This window comes from Pleurodeles waltl, chromosome 8 (assembly GCF_031143425.1).
Source record: "Pleurodeles waltl isolate 20211129_DDA chromosome 8, aPleWal1.hap1.20221129, whole genome shotgun sequence".
NCBI classification, from domain to species: domain Eukaryota; kingdom Metazoa; phylum Chordata; class Amphibia; order Caudata; family Salamandridae; genus Pleurodeles; species Pleurodeles waltl.
The window spans coordinates 740,674,703-740,692,864 of NC_090447.1; the positions used below are offsets into that span (position 1 = coordinate 740,674,703).

The 18,162-nt window shown below is 42.3% G+C and overlaps 1 protein-coding gene across 5 annotated transcripts in view; it reads left to right on the forward strand.

Moving 5' to 3' along the window:
• The window catches only part of PIR (pirin), a 586,627-nt gene that overhangs the window by 361,538 nt on the left and 206,927 nt on the right, over positions 1 to 18,162 (forward strand). For all 5 annotated transcript variants that reach the window (XM_069204946.1, XM_069204944.1, XM_069204948.1 and 2 more), the window contains one exon: positions 12,717 to 12,801. In XM_069204946.1, coding sequence (XP_069061047.1) covers positions 12,717 to 12,801 — 85 coding nt within the window. The remainder of the gene's footprint in view (positions 1 to 12,716; positions 12,802 to 18,162) is intronic.

Below are 18,162 nucleotides of genomic sequence, written 5' to 3' on the forward strand. Positions count from 1 at the left end.
GGTTACATAACAACAATAACGGTAACAGTAGTCAGTTTGCAGGGGTAACACTGCCTGTGTGAACCACAGACCCTTAGGGGGCCTGGTTTTAATTTGAAAAGGTAAACCACACATATTCTCCTAGGATGTGATTGGTCATTGGTCAACCCCGGTGCAAAATGTCAGGAGATGAGTTACAGATTCTGCTGTTTGTTTTTGGAGTGTTTCATATCGAGAGGCAGAAATGTGAAAGGAACACTCACTAACAATTGGTACCTTGCCGTTCTACCATCATTGGTATTTATGCTGTTATTTCATTGTCTTTATACAGTGGTTAACATTGGATGCTGTTGTGCACTTCACAGAGCTGTTGTAAAGGCAAGTCAGTTTGCTTTCCAGACAGGTACCATAGAATGTGAGTCCCATGGAAATTCTTAAGCACCATCTAGATGTTGACCCCTCCCCAGACCAGTAATGTTCAGTTGAAGAACGCACATGGTGCAGGATTATGCATAGTTCGTGCAATTGATTGTGGTATTGCAAGGGGGAAGCTTTGTCGGCTGTCACCGTGTAATATAGCTTTTGACATTTTGGGTACTTGAATCCGTTTTTTTCTTCTCTAAGGACTGGATTGGACTTGACCTTGAGGTCACATCTTGGGAGAGGCAGGTATTATGGCTGTGTGCAGGACTTTGTTGATGTTGTACATATGGGACAAGAGGTGGTGCACTTATCTAGTTGGATCCTTGCTCACAAACTTTTGGTGTCCATTTAAGTTTTTTATGCCAGATTCCTAATTTACTTTTTAACAAACAATGTTTCTCCAGTATTGTATCTTTTATAGATTCACATGCTTGAATCTACCCCATCGTCATGGTGGGAGTCCCACGTTAGTAATAAAAACAGCACTAAAGTATTAGTAATAAGGTCCATTGAAAAAACAATAGAAATTGGTAGCAAGTTCACATTGATTTAGTACACCCACACTTTAGCCAATCAGAGCACAGACCCTGAAGCACTCATCTCTGCAGAGCCAGCATACCTCAGATTTCTTACCACACGTATTGTGCTAGGGAGTCCCCTGAGCTCTGCTCAGACACAGTGTGTCACTGTTCACATTTTGAATTGCAGTTTCCAGTTCATTTCTGCAGCTACTATCATCTCCTGAGGTACGATTTTGGAAGGGTGTTTGGCTGTGCTTTCACACAGAATTTCTGAGTCTAAAAAATGGCTGTTCAGGCCCTGCTAGGCCTCTGGAAAATCCGAGCAATATTCTGACAGTCCACACAAAGAATGCCTGTACTGTCCTTATCCTAAACATCAGCCCAAGGAATGCAAGTACTATCATACTTTTTCTGCAGGAACCCTCAAAGACTGTGAGGGAAGGCTACTTCTGTGGCTTCAGAAGAAGAAGGCTGTCTCGGACTCAGGCTTAGAGAGTGAGGATTGGACTCTTACCACTTCTAGATAAAGGAAAGGAGATTCATCTTCTACAAAAAGGACTCTAAAAAATCTAGATCTCACAGTAGGGAGACTAGTGAGGAAAAAAGACCACAGAAGGGCTATGCTGGTTCTTTATCTTATCATCAGAAGTCAGATTCTGCACTGCCATCTGCTCCTCATACTCCTTTCAAAGAACTTTCCTCTGGAAAGAATTGCCTGTCGACGGCCCTGTCGACAAAGACCTTACCATCAACACTGTCAATGGTCACTTCCACCATGTCGGCAATAAAATGACAAGGGCAGCAGCTTCATGAATGAGATTTGTGATGACAAAATTGTCATACATACATACCTTCCCTGTTAATGAAGATTTAATCGTCGATCACCTTGACAACGGGTACAGCGTCCATGGCTACACCGTCAATGAAGATTCTTGTCAGTGCAACATCAGTGGCACTGTCAACAGCTCCATTGATGGTAGGAAAAGGCATAATTCATGTTCCCGCCACCTCACCTATGGCTGATTCACTGTTGATATTGGCAGTTTCCACGACTTACTTCACAGGGCATCAAAGTGTTTTGACCTTTGTATGCTTGCTAAGCAAGCAGAGTGTTTCCTCTATGATTTTGAACCAGCCACACAACACACTACTACTAGATCCATTCCTATTGTAGACTTTATATGGCAAGAAGGCTTTAAATTAATGAAGACACCAGCGTCTGTGGCAGCTGTCATCTCAAAACTAGACAAGAAATACAAGACTCCAGCTAGTTCTCCTACTTGTCTTATTGGTCATCCCTGACGGGACTCTGTAAACATGCAAGTGGCTCAGACGAGGCCAAAAAATCCTACATCACTATGCACAGCTCCTTCGGATAAGGAAGGCCGTTGGCTAGACTATATTGGTAAGAGGTTCGCCGGGATGGCGGCCACTTCAGTCAGAGCCTCCATTACCATGGCGATCCTTGGGAGATATGACCAGCAGATGTGGTCGAATATCTCATTGATGCTGAATTTTCTTCCTGATGATAAGAAAAAAAGAGGCGAGAGAGATCCTGGTGGAAGGGGAAAAGGCCATGCCAGAAATAATTGATGTGGCTATGGACATCTCTTCTACAGCCTTTAGGCAAGGCATTAGCCACATTATTGAGATGTGAAGGATGGCTAAAAGTCACAATTTTCTGCCCAGAAGTGCAGGCCAAGATACTGGACATGGCGTTCGATGGAGAGTTCCTGTTTGGGAAGCATGTTGACGATGCCTTGCAGTCAATAATGTGGGATACAGATATGGCCAAGTCCTTAGCGAACTTGCAGCAGAGATGGTTCTAGCCTTTCAAGGCAGCGGTAGACCTCTCAACTGCAATTTCAACAGCAGTTTCAGCCCTATCCACAACAAGGATTCTGTTCACAGTATCCAGCGCAGTCCTACAGGCCAACAACAGTGGCTGCATATTCTAGACATCCAGGGTGTCGGCGTCCTTCAGCAGAAGGATAGCCTCAAGATAACAATAGGAGACAATGACGTTTTGCACGCCCCTGTCACCACAGTCCCATGTCAGTTTGGGCACAACGTGCCCAAATTCTTCAATCAGCGGAGGCTCAAATCTTCCGACAAATATGTGTTGGACGTATTCCGGCACGGTCATGCCTGGGAATTTGTCAAAAAACCTCACAGTTTCCTCTTCAGAAGACAACTCACCATCATCTTCCAGTTCTCAGAAGATAAAAACGACTACTTCTTGCAAAACACACAGTGGAGGATGTGCCGCACACCCAGTGCAATCAAGGTTTTTATTCTCACTTCTTTCTGATAAAAAAAAGTCAGGAAAGTGGCTGCAAGTAATGGATCTCAGGTTACTGACAAGTTCTTCAAAAAGCAACCTTTCAGAATGCTTTCTCTGAAGGAGATTCTGTAGCTGATGGATACAAGAGACCTTCTCTCTTCCTTGGATTTAATAGATACGTACTTTCACATACCACTATAACCAAAGCACAGAAGGTTTCTCAGGTTTGAGGTGGTAGGTCGCCATTATCAATTCAAGGTGCTTTCCTTTGGCTTAAGATCAGCCCCCCTGGCTTTCACAAAGTATATGGCATCAGTGGCAGCTTTTATATGAAGGTACAGTCACCAGGCATTCCCCTGTGGGAAACACTAATAAACAAGCTACAATAATAAGCCTAAAGATATAATAATCCTTAGGATCAAATCACTATAAGTACAGATAATTATAAAATGATAAACTAGAACCTACTAATGACACATGATACTGGTCTGCTGAACATAGATAAATGTAGATAAATATTGACAGATGAAATTGTTCTATTGTAAAATCATGCACTTTTATTAAATAATTTTACAAACATTTAAAGAAACATGGACAACATATGACAAGATGAATCAATAAAGGACAAGATACCTAACTCAGACAAACCACACTCAGGCGAAATCGAAAGAACAATAGAAAAAATATATATACAGATGAAAAACTGCACTAGATGTGCGGATATTAACCTAATAATACAAATAAACTAAAGCGTCCTATAATAACAAAGCCATACAGTAGGAAAACGTAATAGGAGAAAAATTCACAGATATTCAATGTTCTAATACAAAAATAATCTATACTAAGAAGAAAGCATCAATGGCGTAGCTCTGTCAGAGAGGTACCGTAGGGACCCAAGGCCTACGAGCGTTTCGGTGTTCCTAGTTAATAAAGGTCACCTTCTTCAGGGCCGTTCCCAATGGTACAGTTCTGTAATTATCTAATTTTAGCAGCCGAACTTCCTGGTCAATTAAATAATAGGTTCAGGATGTATATGGATAACGTAGTCACGATATTTGTAATGTCTTTTGTGTCATTCTGTACCATGTGGCTGACAAATGGCTGTTTGATTCTCACAATGAAGCACGGGGATGCCTGTTGTTATAAATGGTGGTGAACTGGCTGGGATAGATAAGGTGGAATGTGCTAATAAGCTCCGATTTATAATTTGTATCGGTCCTCTGATTCAGAAAGATCCAATGTCAAGTCCAAACTATGTAAGTATGATGAAGAAACAATAGTCCGGATAACTTTGCTTGTAATCAGGCATTCCCCTACCTGGACGATTGGTTGATAAAGGGTCCATCTTTCCAGTTGGCAAAGAAGTACAGGGAGGCCTGCCTACATCTGTTCCAATCCCTAGGCCTCAGGCTCAAGAGAGAAAATTAATCCCTCGTCCCCTCCAAATCGCTGGTGTTGCTAGGAGCTGTCCTGCATACCAAACTTTCCAAAGCCCTTTTCCACAGAAGGGAGAATTTCCCGATTGCAGACGTTAATGCGCTCAGTCTCTGCAAAAAAGTCAGTTTCTGTGAGAACACACAAATCCATGTTGGGGATGATGTCATCCTGCATTCTGTTAATTCCCAATTTCCACCAATGAAGAAGACCTCTTCAGGAACAGCTCGATGCAGTGTGCACAGTCTTGCGGTTCTTTCAAGGACATGGTTACAGTAACTCCAACAATGAGGTCAGCAATGTCCTGGTGGACAGTGAAAGTAGAACATCACTCAGAGTCTATCCTTCCTGCATACGGTGCCCCAAATAGTGATGACTATGGATGCATCCATCAGTGGATGGGGAGCACACCTTAAGGATCTGGAGGTCCATGGAAAATGGTCCACGCAAGAACAATTATGTCACATAAATCTTCTCGAATTGAAGGCTGTATTTTAGGGTCTTCAGGCTTTTCTTCCGAGGCTAGGAGGTTCATTACTTCTAGTCAGAACAGACAACACTACCCCCATATTTTATCTGCCAAAATCAAGGTGGGACACAAACTCAAGCTCTCTCGCTTCAAGCACAGCAAATATAGGAGTGGCTAACAGCCATGAGCACATCGCTCAAAGTGGAACATGTCCCAGGAGTGCAAAATGAGTGGGCCGATTCCCTCAGCAGAGAGAACAAGCAATTTCACGAATGGGAACTAAAACTAAATCAAAAGCAACTAGGAAAGGTTTTACAGTTTTGGGGGTCTCCTACCCTAGATCTGTTCGCTGCATACCTCAACAAACAAATGCAACTTTTTCACCAGCAGATTTCCTCAGCCAGGCTCTTGGGGAAATGCTTTCCAGGTCTTATGGCCAGCAATGTTTTCTTACGCTTCCCCCTGTTTCTGCTGATTCCAAAGTCCTACATAAAATGAAAAAGGAGTTGTGTAGACTAATTCTAATTGGCCCGGGTTGGACCAGACAGTTTTGGTACACCGAGCTTCATCGCCTATCAGAATTGTCACACATACAGTTCCGCCAAAAGTTCATCCACAAATTCACACTCTCAACTTGTCAGCTTGGCTCCTCAACACACTAAATTCGGAAGTTTAATAGTTGCTGATGAATGCAAATAAATTCTCCAACAGGCAGGGGCTCCTGCGATGCTTAAATGTTACTCAGCTAAATGGAAGCGATTCTGCTCATGGTGTGCTTCCCGGTCTTACCATCCTCTTTGGAGCAAATTTTGCCTTATCTGTTACATCTCGACCAAATCTGAACTTTCACATTCCCCAATTAAGGTACACCTTGCTGCAGTTTCCAGATACAAACAACGTTCTGGATCATTGTCCTTGTGGTCCAATAGACTAGTGAAGGTGTTTATGAAAGGTTTATTCAGAGCATAACCTCCTATTAAACCTCCTCCAGTGCTCCAGCAGCTGAACACTGTCTTGTCACAACTCATGAGATCCCCATTTGAACCTATTTATAAGTGCGAGCCCAAATTCCTTTCATGGAAAGTGGCATTTCTGTTAGCTATTACATCTGCCAGGTGTATTAGTGAGATACAGGCTTTCACTATAAAGGAACCTTACTTACAGTTTTTGGATGATAGAGTTATTGAACGTATTAATCCTTCATTCATCCCTAAGGTACCCACCACATTTCATCTCAATGAACCTTTCATTTTGCCTTCCTTTTTCTCTAACCCATCTTCATGGACATAAAGCATTGCTGAAAGTTCTATTTGCAAAGAACAAGAACTTTCCGAAAATCAAATCAATTTCTTGTTGCTTTCTCTGCTTCAAGGCAGGGACCAGCCTTGACGCAGGCTAGCATTGCTCGATGGGTATCCTTACCTATAGTCTTTTGTCATGAGAAAGCTGGACGTCCACTGGTTACGAAGGTGACGGCTCACTCAACTTGAAAAGTTGCAACGTCATCAGCCCTGTTTGTAGGAGTGTCTCTACCCGACATATGTAGGGCAGCGACATGGGCGAACGCTCCTACATTCACAAAGCATTACTGCCTGGATGCCTGGAATAAGGCAGATGTAGCGGTTGGCCAGGCTACCCTCCGGAGGTTGTTCTCATAAGGTAGGCAGCATTTAAGCTCAAATCTTCTGTATTTGCGTGCTTTTAATTGTTTCCCAGTTTTAAAAGCTATGGTTATCATTCCGCCATGCTATGCAGTATCTTTCTTAATTTCTATACAATTTTGCTATATTAGTTGACTGATAATATTTAAAACTGTATCTCATGGTGGGATGATTCTGCTTACTAGTCTGATTCAGGCATGTGAATCTATAAAAGATACAACACTGGAGAAGAAACAAGTTACTTACCTGTACACTGTGGTTCTGCAGTATTGATATATTTATAGATTCACATGCAACCCTCCTTCCTCCCCGTTCAGTCTTACCATTTGTAAACCTCTACGTTTTTATTAACACTTGTGCTTGAAATCTGATGTATGGTGACTGCAGGGAAGAGCGCTTCAGGGTCTCTGCTCTGATTGGCTGAAGTTTGGGTGTATTAAATCAATGGGAATTGGCTACCAATTTCTATTGTTTTTTCAATGGACTAATACAAATGCTTTAGCACTGCCTTTTTTACTGTTACTGTGGGACTCCCACCATGACAACAGGGAAGATTTAAGCATGTGAATCTATAAAAGATATCAATACTGGAGACCCACAGTATACAGGTAACTTGTTTCATATAACACTTTTTACTCCTGATGAGGTACTATGCGCTTTGCTTTTGCAGATGGGGAGCATGCTGCTCTGTGGGACTGCCTTGAACGAAACTGTGCCTGTAACACAGGCTGTAACTGTAGTATAGACATCATACGTGAGGACCAGAAATGTGCTCCTGCCTTTGTTTTTGTTGCTACACTTATGCATGACCATTAAACGAAAAGGAGCAAGGGATGGGCTACGGTAGCTTTATAGACCACTGTAGCGGGCTCTACCAGCCATTAGAGGCCCGATGCAGTGTGTTCTGGTCTGCCTTTAACAAGGGAGTGAGCCTTTAATAACCGAGATAGCCCAGTTACAGCAGGCTATAAAGCTATTAGAACATTCTGCCCCATCAGGGCAGAATTTTCTAATTAGTAAAACAAAGTCATCATGGAGCCCTAGGGGGTTGAAACCCCGTCGGGCTCCATGAGGCCTTTGCTTTCAGCTGTTGCTGTGGATGACAAACATTGGAATATTGAGACTGTGAGATTTTACCAGCCATTAGAAGGTCGGAGCTACTTCATTGTCTTCAATGCAGCACTCAACATTCCAATGTTCTAATTAGTCATAATAGACACAGTCTTGTTAATGGTCGTGCATGGAAAGCAGTTGGTCATGCATATAATTAGCACACAGCTGGAGATTGAAGGTCCTCTGATAAACTGCAGATTTATACATCCAAATCACCTATGAAAGGAATGCTTTTAATTTTGCATTTTGAAAGACCCTAAGATGGTGCAGAAAAAAATACATGCGTTGTCCTCATCATTCAGTCAAAAATTACAGTAGGTCAGAAGCGTTAAAATGTTAAGTGAATGGAGTCCCAATGGAAATTTAAAGTGACTCGGATCATGAGGAATTTGCTTCCTTCTCGCATCAATAGACATCACTCACATGTGGCTTGGATTGTTCATCTCTATCAGGAGCATGTTTGCTAAGTGAAAAAGCACGCGGTGAAAAAGCACGCGATGAAAAAGGAATGTCTAGAGTGATAAACATATCAGTGCTTCGTAAATGACAAGAAGACTTAAAAGGCTTGATTTCAAAAGCAAGCTGTGTACTGGTTTCTTTTAGCATAAGTCAGAAGACCACACACTGATGTATATTTAAAACCTTTGCATGTGAATTGTAGGGATAAAGGTGGATTTTTACAGAAAGATGCGTTGGTGTTTTAGAAGAGAGTTTGCAGATTTGGTTATTGTAAGTAGTCGAAGAACCCCAGCAGATTTTTCAGGGGTTCATTAGTACTTTGAGAGTGCATAAGAATGTCAGACCAGTGTATAAATGCGAAAGAGACATGTTGTCTTTGTATCGAGTGACTAAGGCAATTGTACTAAAGCTGGATGAAATTTCGTATTTTTTCATGTAATTTCGTGAAAATTTCAAAATAATACACTTTCATAGATAAAGGTGATTTGCCAATATTATGCATCATTTTTTTTCTTTACAACAGACCTTGTGTTAAAAGGTCTCATGAGATAGTGGTAGAAAACAGTTTCAAGTAGTAAATTACTCTTGCTGACACATTTTCTATATGAGACAGTCTCCGGGTGGTCTCTTGTAAGACTTTGTTTTGTATGATGTGCGCTCAGGTTAAAAAAATAACAATACACATGAAATGTAATTTGACAAAAATTCCATGAAATGCGCATAAACAAAATGATCAAATTTCGTCATCGTCATGAAAATCATTCCCATGCCTAAACTGGATAATGCCTCTGTATTTTTAATGACTATTGGACCGCTTATGGGGCTCACCCAACAGAATGGATCAGTGAGTTGAACACATTGGTGAAATATGCAATGATATACAGATCGCAAGTTTGAAAGCCTTCAATGCAAACTGTATTGCCAAGGTCCGTAAATGGAGAGCCATTAATGTTGGGTACTAGTCAAACCAGTCATTTGACGCTCTTAAAATCACAGAAGGGAAAGCAAGATATCGCCAGACTGTGGAAAGCAGACTGACCACCAACAGTAGAGGCATGGAAAAGTGGGATGGATTATTGAATGGGACTCAGGATTACAGTGTTTCAAACGAGGAGCTGCCAACAGAAACACAGAAAGTTATGGCAGCGTTGAGCCAACTATAGAGGGATGGTCCTGGACCCTATACGTACTTTTGAGGCCAAATTAGACACTGAAATACGAATGTATTGTACTTCTACAGGAGATACTCAGGGGTGATACTATAATGTATGTGCCTGGGGATCTTATATAGGGCGGGCTGGACTGGAGGTGGGGGCTGGAGAAAGACTGCGCACTGTTTTATGTTTGTATCTCTGTTGTTTATGGGTACTCACCCTGCATTTACTACTTTCACGTGTTTGTGGACCAGTCAGGCCCTGTTAGTTTGCCAAAACCCAATAAATTTGTTATTAAAAAAATAGCAGAAGTGAGGTCTGAGCACTATTTTAAAAAGTTTATGTTATTTTTATTGTAAGAAGGGGTATTTCTCAAGTCTGTTCAATTACACAAGCTGTACGTTGCAGGAACACATATTCGAGAAGAATATTTTGAATACGTTAACAAATTAAATCACCGATAACTTATTTTTTCCAACTTTTACCCATTAATAAATAATTGCCATCAGATTTCAACTTCATTCTGTAACGCGGTTTAGAATAAAAATATAACGTTTGAAGCAGGATGTTTATTTGCAGAAATACTATAATTGTGAAAAATCGGTTTCTTATAACAGTTGAATTGAGGAATGGTTACCTTCCAAAACAGAAATATGATATCTCCAGACAGACAACGAGAGGCATAAGTGTTAAATTCATTTTGCAGAGATTACTTCAAAGAAATTAATTTTAAGTTTAATTCTTACTATATTTCAAATAGATACTTTCCTATTTGAAATATTTGATTAACTGAATTAGTACTTTAACGCTAACCTAAACATAGAACGTTCTAGTGCGTGCGAGACTGCATAAAAGGCTGTCTCTAATTTCCTTATTAAAGGCAAGTTGTGACCTCTCTAATCACCTTTTATAATGAAATGACATAGCAGAACAACTCTAATAAGCTACTGCAATTGAGGTGTGACGTCTCTAAGCTGGCAGCCAGAGACACCAGTTAAAGTGAAAAGCAGGTTAGAATATCATCACAGCGGCAGTTTAAACATTGAAAGGTGGAGAACTGGCTTTTCATTCTTCTGATCTGTTTTTCTAGATAGAAAAACTAATCAGTAGAAAGAAGATATTTATGGTAGCACGTTTATTTTTTTCCACGCTGTAGGTCATTAGTAGGTGATTACTGGAAAGAGAGAATGCATGCATGTTCCTACACATTCTGAGCCTCATTGTTTAAATCTGATTTACATTAAGCAAACGCTAACATCTTTTTGCAGAAATTACTGTGTTTAGTTTTGCAGTTGAAATTTTGCCTTTAGCCTGGTCTGAAATTACCATGGAATATCAGACACCAAAGATTTAAGTTGTTTCTGGAAAGTCTAATGGTGTGGCCCTGTTTTGTAGAAAATAAGAAATCCGCTGTCGTATATTAAAATGAAATTGCAAGTCACCAAGGATTTCCATGACCTTATGAAGTAATTCGACCTTCAACCGTGTTGCTCTATATTGTCAGATAATTTGTCTGTGACTTGAAATATCCTTATAATGTAGGGCAGGATTACTTTATTCTACGTATTCTTGTTAATTTTTTTATTCATAGAACGCAGAATTGGCTGTCAAGCAATGGAGCGTTGTCCAGAGGTAGAGAGTACAAGAGAGATTGTTAAGAGACGGAAATGTATCGGTGGTGTCTTATCAAGGTGGGCTATTCTAAGGTTGCAAAAGAATGATGTGTTGCTTGAAGATAACCGTCTTCAGAGTGTTCCCAGAGTAAAAGAGGGAGGAGGGGTTGCTGGATCTCAACAGTTGTTGATGTACGAGGAAGTCTGATGTCTTCTTTCCTCCTTCATGAACTTTCTCTTCTTTAGCCTAGTGATGATGTTGCTATGGGTGTTGTGTTTTTCCACCAGAGGTTTTGGTTATGTATGCCAGTTCTGGTGGAGCACAGGAGTTGAAGATGACTAAGCAGATCTGAAATGTCAACAGTGGGAATAGTGAGGTGGGGGAGTTCTTAAATGGTGAGAGAGATCACGTCAATTCATCCAAACTATTAATTGTTCCTGCCACGGCATGGATGATGTTCTACACGAGGGTCAGATGGTATTTAGGGATGCCAGCTTTCATAGCATTGATTATGTTGAGATTTGACCTTACCAAAACTTGAACTTCAGTTGATGTTTGGTTGCACCTGTTTTTGGTGTTTGTTCCAAAGATTAGTTTGCTATCAGTGTGGAACTTAAGGGACATGGCACTGTCAAGGAGTTGGTGGCGAAGCCAATGAGGTTAATTTTGAAGCCAGCACTGGTTATTAATCATTTGACTGTAATATAAAATAAGATAAAATTTAAAACAAATTATGTCCTTTTAAGCACAACTGCTTCCGTTTTCAGCAAACCCCTCCTCAGTTTAGGAAACATTTATAAGTGGATTAATGGTGACATATGTGACAACTCGCTGATGTTTATGATGAAAGAATTGTGCTGTAACACCTTTGCGCTTAATGCACAATAATGCCACAGCTATGGCTTACAGGACTGCTATCATCTTGGAGATGGGGTGCAGTTTACTGGGATGCCCAATCCCAAAGCGTGTCAGCACCATTGTAATAGCATCTTTTTAGGGGCTAAATTATTTATGAATGAACTGATGTAGGTGATATTCTGAAATTGGAGCATTGAGACTTAATTAATTTAACTTAGATGTATTTGGGCTCTGTCTATCCCCGTATAGGGTCTGAGACCGACTGTTCTAAAAATTCACAAGTGGATTGTGGTTCACAGCTCCATTCTCCTACTGGACATACAGTGAATTTCTACCTAACACTGCAGTCATTAAGCAATAGAATGCCCTCGGTTTAGACTCTTCATTGATGGTTGAACAAAGGTGCTCGAAACAGCCTTAAGCCTTTGACTTAAGCCACAAACATTATCCTCATTATTTTTTAGACTTTAATGTTTCAAAGCGACTAATCTAGAAGTGCACTAATTCACCTTCATGCATTCTATTGTCCTTTCTTTTTCATGATTGTCTCAACTACGTTTCTTTATTACTGTTGAAATGCAAACCAGAATTTAGTGAAATCTGTTTGTCTCGTTGCAGAGAGTTATGAGTTTTCCATATGCAAATTCCCTCTACTTTTAGTGGGTGCAGGTAAACACAGCATTATAATATGTACACAATGTAAAATAATTTTCAGTATCAAACATAGTAAACTTTTCATTTCTTCAGTCAAAGGTGTACACCCGAACACCCACATTGTATCTCGACTTCAAGCTTGACCAGGGAGCAAAGCATGTACAACCCGTCACTAAAGGTAAAAAAATACTATAATTCCCAATTCTGTGTAATTGTTGTTTTATGATACACATTTTGATATAATTTGTTTGTTTCTGGGATTTGTATAGTCAACTAAAGACTTTGTTTACTAACTAACAATTTAATTGAAATAATATGTTGAAACTGTGTGCTAACAGTGTAATGTGACATATAAGGCAAATTTTGACCGAAATATTAATGCAGTTGTTCCCTAAACGACTTTGTCGAGATCCCTAAAAGAAAGAAAAGTTCAAAAGTGCAAATTTGACTGAGGCTTAAGTACACATATTAAAACTGAAAACTGAACTACCACTGGTAGAAGAGGTTCTAAATGAGGTGTAAGCAGTGTCTGATGAGCAAGGACGTATATCAATTCTGCTTTCCATGACCTGAAGAGAATGGGTTTGTGAAGGATTGCTTTTTTAATAAGTTTGTACCTTTTTCTGCCTCTGTATTGCATGTTCTGTTGATGAAGGTGTTCATCCCTAGGAATCTTCCAGCTTACATGTGATGGCAGGACAATAGCTGCATTGAGAGACGGATAGCCTCTCCTTTCAGCTTTCCTAGATGATTTCTCCTTTTTTTTGTTTGGCGCTGCAAACACTTGTGAAGGCATTAGTGAAAAATTGCTACAAGAAGAGACTCCTCAATCAACAGAAGTGCATTAACAAATTCCTTGAACCAGGCAACATTTTTTCATCTAGAGTGAGTACAGATAAGTCCCAAATCAATCAGGTGCTACAGCAGTGAATCTCTTTCTGTATTAGTGTTACATTGACCAATCAGAGGCAATGACAAAGTAGAACCCCACTGCACAGAACCACCACAAGAGTTCCTTTTTTGTTATTTGCTAGAGCTCATGGAGGCAGCAGAGCAGGCATGCTGTTTGATGAATTATCTGAGCAACTAAAAACATTCTTTTTGGAAAGGCATTGCTTTGTCTGTCTCCCTACCAACCTTCCAAAGTGCAGTTTATTTGCATCGCGTTGTAGATGCCAGTTGAAAAGGATCCTGTCCCTGACATTGCGAGGTGCATAAGATGTCCTTTTACCTGGAGCAATGCACCAAGTGGTCTACTTTCCCTTACCTTTGTGTATCACATTAGACAGTGGTCACAGTGTACCATGTTTTGAATCTTTTCTTTGACCAGACTGTTTTCCTGCATTTGTGTGAGTGCGGTTCACTGACAATGTAAAACCTTGTGCTGACATCCAGTGTGTATATTGAGTGCATGTGTATGTGCACCGCATGTTTGGCACACATAGGGCAGTAGGGCTGTGTGTTGTGTGAGTCTGAGTACTATTGAAAGTTGGCTCCACTTTCAGTGCCCCCGTTTTATCATGGCACAATATGGAAGATGAGGACAGCTTCCCTCATACTGTGGCTAAAGAGTGAAGACACAGACACTGAAGTGAAGAGGATAGGAGAGGAGAGAAACAGGCCTCCTTTAGAAATTCCATGAGAGCTGTTTTAGTAAAAGATTGCAGATTTGTTGTTGTTGAGCACTGAATTTCGTAGATGGTAGCGGTGAGGGGTTGGAATGTAGTTTCTGTTGTTCAAGGTGAGGATGTTTCTAGGCAGGGCCTGTTCCTTTATCTGTCTCTCATTACTGCTTCAAGGAGGCTGATGAACACTAGGAGCAGAGAAATCACACTACATTGTGTCCATGTTATGCATACTTCCTCTTGAACCCAGCTCCATTGTTGTTCTGTGAAGGCAATCACTCCACACAAAAGCTATGTTTGGAGAGCAGCATGAAAATGACATCAGAAAGAGACACAACCCAAACTGATTGTAAACCCGTAGGCAGTGGGTCCACATTCTGTGTCTGGAAAATGTTTATAAAAGTGGGATATAAATCACCCCACTTTGTATCAGTCCTAAGGAAGTTCGTACTTAGGGCTCCCCAAGTCTGAAGGATGAGGGAACAACACCTTAAGTCAACATTTTCTGCTGGTGAAGGTGAAGATTTACATGAAGAGCCTACGAGATTACCTGGTTGCCTGTTTGGCGAGCAAAGGAAGGAGTGTGCCTGGCACTACAGGAGGACAGTGTCAAGGAGGTGCAGCCCAGCATGAGGAGCAACAGAGAAATTGACAACCCAAGAGATTAGTCCAAGAGAGGCCAGTGCTGTAATGGGGTACCCTGGTTTCTCAGTGCAATTCACAAGAGGGTTTTATCAATACTGGAACACAGCATGTATACCTGTGAAGCCCATCAGACCTCCCTCGGGTCAAAAGGATGTTTGCAAAAATGTATAAGATTGACCACACCAGACGCCCTAAGAGTAATTCAGTATGTGATGTGTGCAGGCCATAATGGCCAGAGAATCTCCACACCAGCTAGCTGATCTCAACTGCACTTGGAGTCTCTGACAACTCCATAACCTTGGACCCAATGATGTAAAGGGGTTAATTGAAGTGCCCTGGCACAATGGGACAAGATGTTCACTTACACCAAAAATAAATTATAAAAAATATTACATTGATTTGCTCCACTGAGAACTTTTGAGCCATCTGTGCTGCGGCATAAGTTTACCCAGCCCTGCAGAATGTTAGGGATGTTAATAGCTGGCTCTTGCCCATAACGGAAAGGAGAGCAATTACTGTGAAGTCGGGTGAGGCTGTACACCAAAACACCATCCTCCTCCCCCCAGTCAAAGCCACGGACCCTAGCATCAATGTGGATAATGCCTGCAAGGAATTCCATGACAAGCGCAAATAACAAAGCTAATAGGGGATGACCTTTGCAGGTGCCACTCTCAATCAGAAATGGGAGGAGAGGGCCCCATTGACCTGGACTTGAGGTACCCAGTATAAAGGACCAATACCTATCAGAAAAAACGGGGACAAAGCCCCATCCTATGGAGGACTGCAAATAGGTAGAGCCAGTGCCTCATGTCAAATGCCTGCTCTATATCAACGAGGAGCAGCATTGCCTCTCCCATCAACTCTTCTGCCTGGGCCAGGGTTACGTGAAGCAGTCGAAGAGAGGGGTAGGTGTCCCTCTGGGGCATACAGCCGTTTTGGTCTGCATGTACTGTGGAGCGGACCACAGTCGTCAAGCGGCTGTCCAGAACCTTTGCCAAGATATGTACTTCTAGGTTGATTAGAGATATGGACCGGTAGGAACCTCAGTCCTCCAGTGCCTTGTTGGGTTTCAAAATGACTGCAACAGTAGCCCCACTCAGGTTCTGAGGGAGGAAGCCACTGAGGGATGCTCCTTCATACAACCCTAATAGATGAAGTATTAAAAGGTTTGCATGCTGTTTATACAGTTCTTATAGAAACCAGTTGGGGCCTTGGGGCCTTTCCCAATGGCATGGCCGAAATCGTGCTCTGGATTTCCTCCACTGTGAGTGGCTTATTTAGGTGCTTGACTCTGGGGGTGATAGTTGCCTGATTGGGATATCAGAAAGGAAGGGCAGCTCCCTTTCAACTGCTGGGCATTCTCGGGCTGCAGAAAGATTCTGAAAGTGGGAGGCGAAGCATTGCGTTAGAGCGGCTGCACCACTTATGGTTTCATCTGCTGAAGATCTCAGTTTTGTGATCATAGTAAAAGGACGATGTCCAGTTGCCAGTCAATATATCAGCTTGCCTTCCTTATTCCCCATCTCATATATCCTGCCGGTAGAGTGGAGTCTGCTAAGTTTGGCTGTGTTCAGCAATTTATGCCAGAGTTCCAGGCGCACTTGCGTCAACGTGCAAGGCTCTGCCTGTGGGCGGGGGCTCCGGAAGCACCCTCAAGGTCCCTAATCTTACCTTCTAAGCGCAGTATATCTCCCTCACAGCAACCTGTTCAACCCTCTATTGCGGAGAAGGCTCGGCCTCTAAGGACCGTCTTAAACGCTTCCTAGAGCACTAATGGGGAGGCTACTGAGCCTTGATTAAGATCAAAGTATTCTGTTACAATGTTTCTAACCTCCTCCGCAAAGTTTCCGTCTTGCACCCACCATGCATTTAGACGCCACATCCCCTCTGACCGCGATCACCCCCACCTAATGTCAAGCACCCCAGTGAATGGTCTGAGAGCAGTCGGGGGAGAATACAGGACCCAGATGCCGGTCCTATGTCTAGGCTGAGAGGATGAAATAGTTGAGGCGTGAGGATGTGCTGTGTGGTGGAGAATGGTAGGTGTAGTGTTGTTCATTACGGTGGTGAAATCGCCAAACATCTACCAATCCAGAGCGTCTGTCCAGGATCTAAATCTAGTTGTTTGGGGCTTCCTTTCCTGGATGTTGTATCTGCCTCTGTATCCATCAAGGTATTGAAGTCCCCTCTCAATAGTGTGAACTCATGGGCGGCTGCTGTCAGATGCCCCACTACCACATCAAGGGTCGCCCCCAGCAGCTGTAGTGGCTCATATATACTTCCTAGTGACCACGCCTGTCCATCTAATGCACCATGTAAAATGATGTAGCTCCTGGACTGATCATTGTGGTCTGTACTAACCACCAGCGGGAAGGTGCAGTAATATTGCCACCATGGATCCCCTCGTGTAACCAGAGTGAAAAATGCGGGAGTACCCTTAGCGGCCCAAGAAGTCGAAGCAGGTCCCCAGAAGGTGGGTCTCTTGAAGAAGGATCACCATGGGGGCATGTTCCGTCACATACGCCATCACTGCCCCTCATTTAATTTTATAGTTGAGGCCATTGACATACCATGTAATGATCTTGTGTTCCCTTATGTGACCTGCCATTGTCGGTTATACTGGGAAATTAAGTAGTGTGTGTATGCCCTCAGAGATGTGACGAAATAGGTACTACCTGAGAGCTGGTGTAACTGGAAATAGAACAGGTAAACACCCCATTGTAATACGGGTGGTGATGAAACAGGTAGCACCCAGTCCCCATACCCTCCCCCCTCCTAACACTTCTCCCCTTGAAGCATCTGTCACCCTAGAACCAAAAGCATGTAACACCTCTGTCAAACAAAACTAACCGAAGGTGGAATCCCCGACCCTTGATAAAAGGAGATGATGGTCTGGTGTGACCCAGCAGGGAGGAATTCATTAAGGGGCTATGAACAAAATCACTTTTTTCCTCTGTGTTCCCCCTTCATGTCCGGGGATCCCTCTGCTGAGGTTAAGGGCCACCTATGAGAGCAGTAAGGAGCAGTTACCTCTGATCTGTGGCAGCATCTGTCTTTTGTTTCTCTTGGCCAGTGGATTCCTCCTGCACCCCGCACCCGGCCCCAGGACGAGGCACTCCTAGACCCAGGCCCAGGCACTCTCCAGTGTCTTGAAAAATAAAATCTTGTCATTATGGATGTCCTTGAGTCACGCCGGGAACTGCAGCATGTATGTGATCTGCATTGCACAGAGCTTCTTCTTTACTGCCTGAAAAGTGCACAGCCGCTGC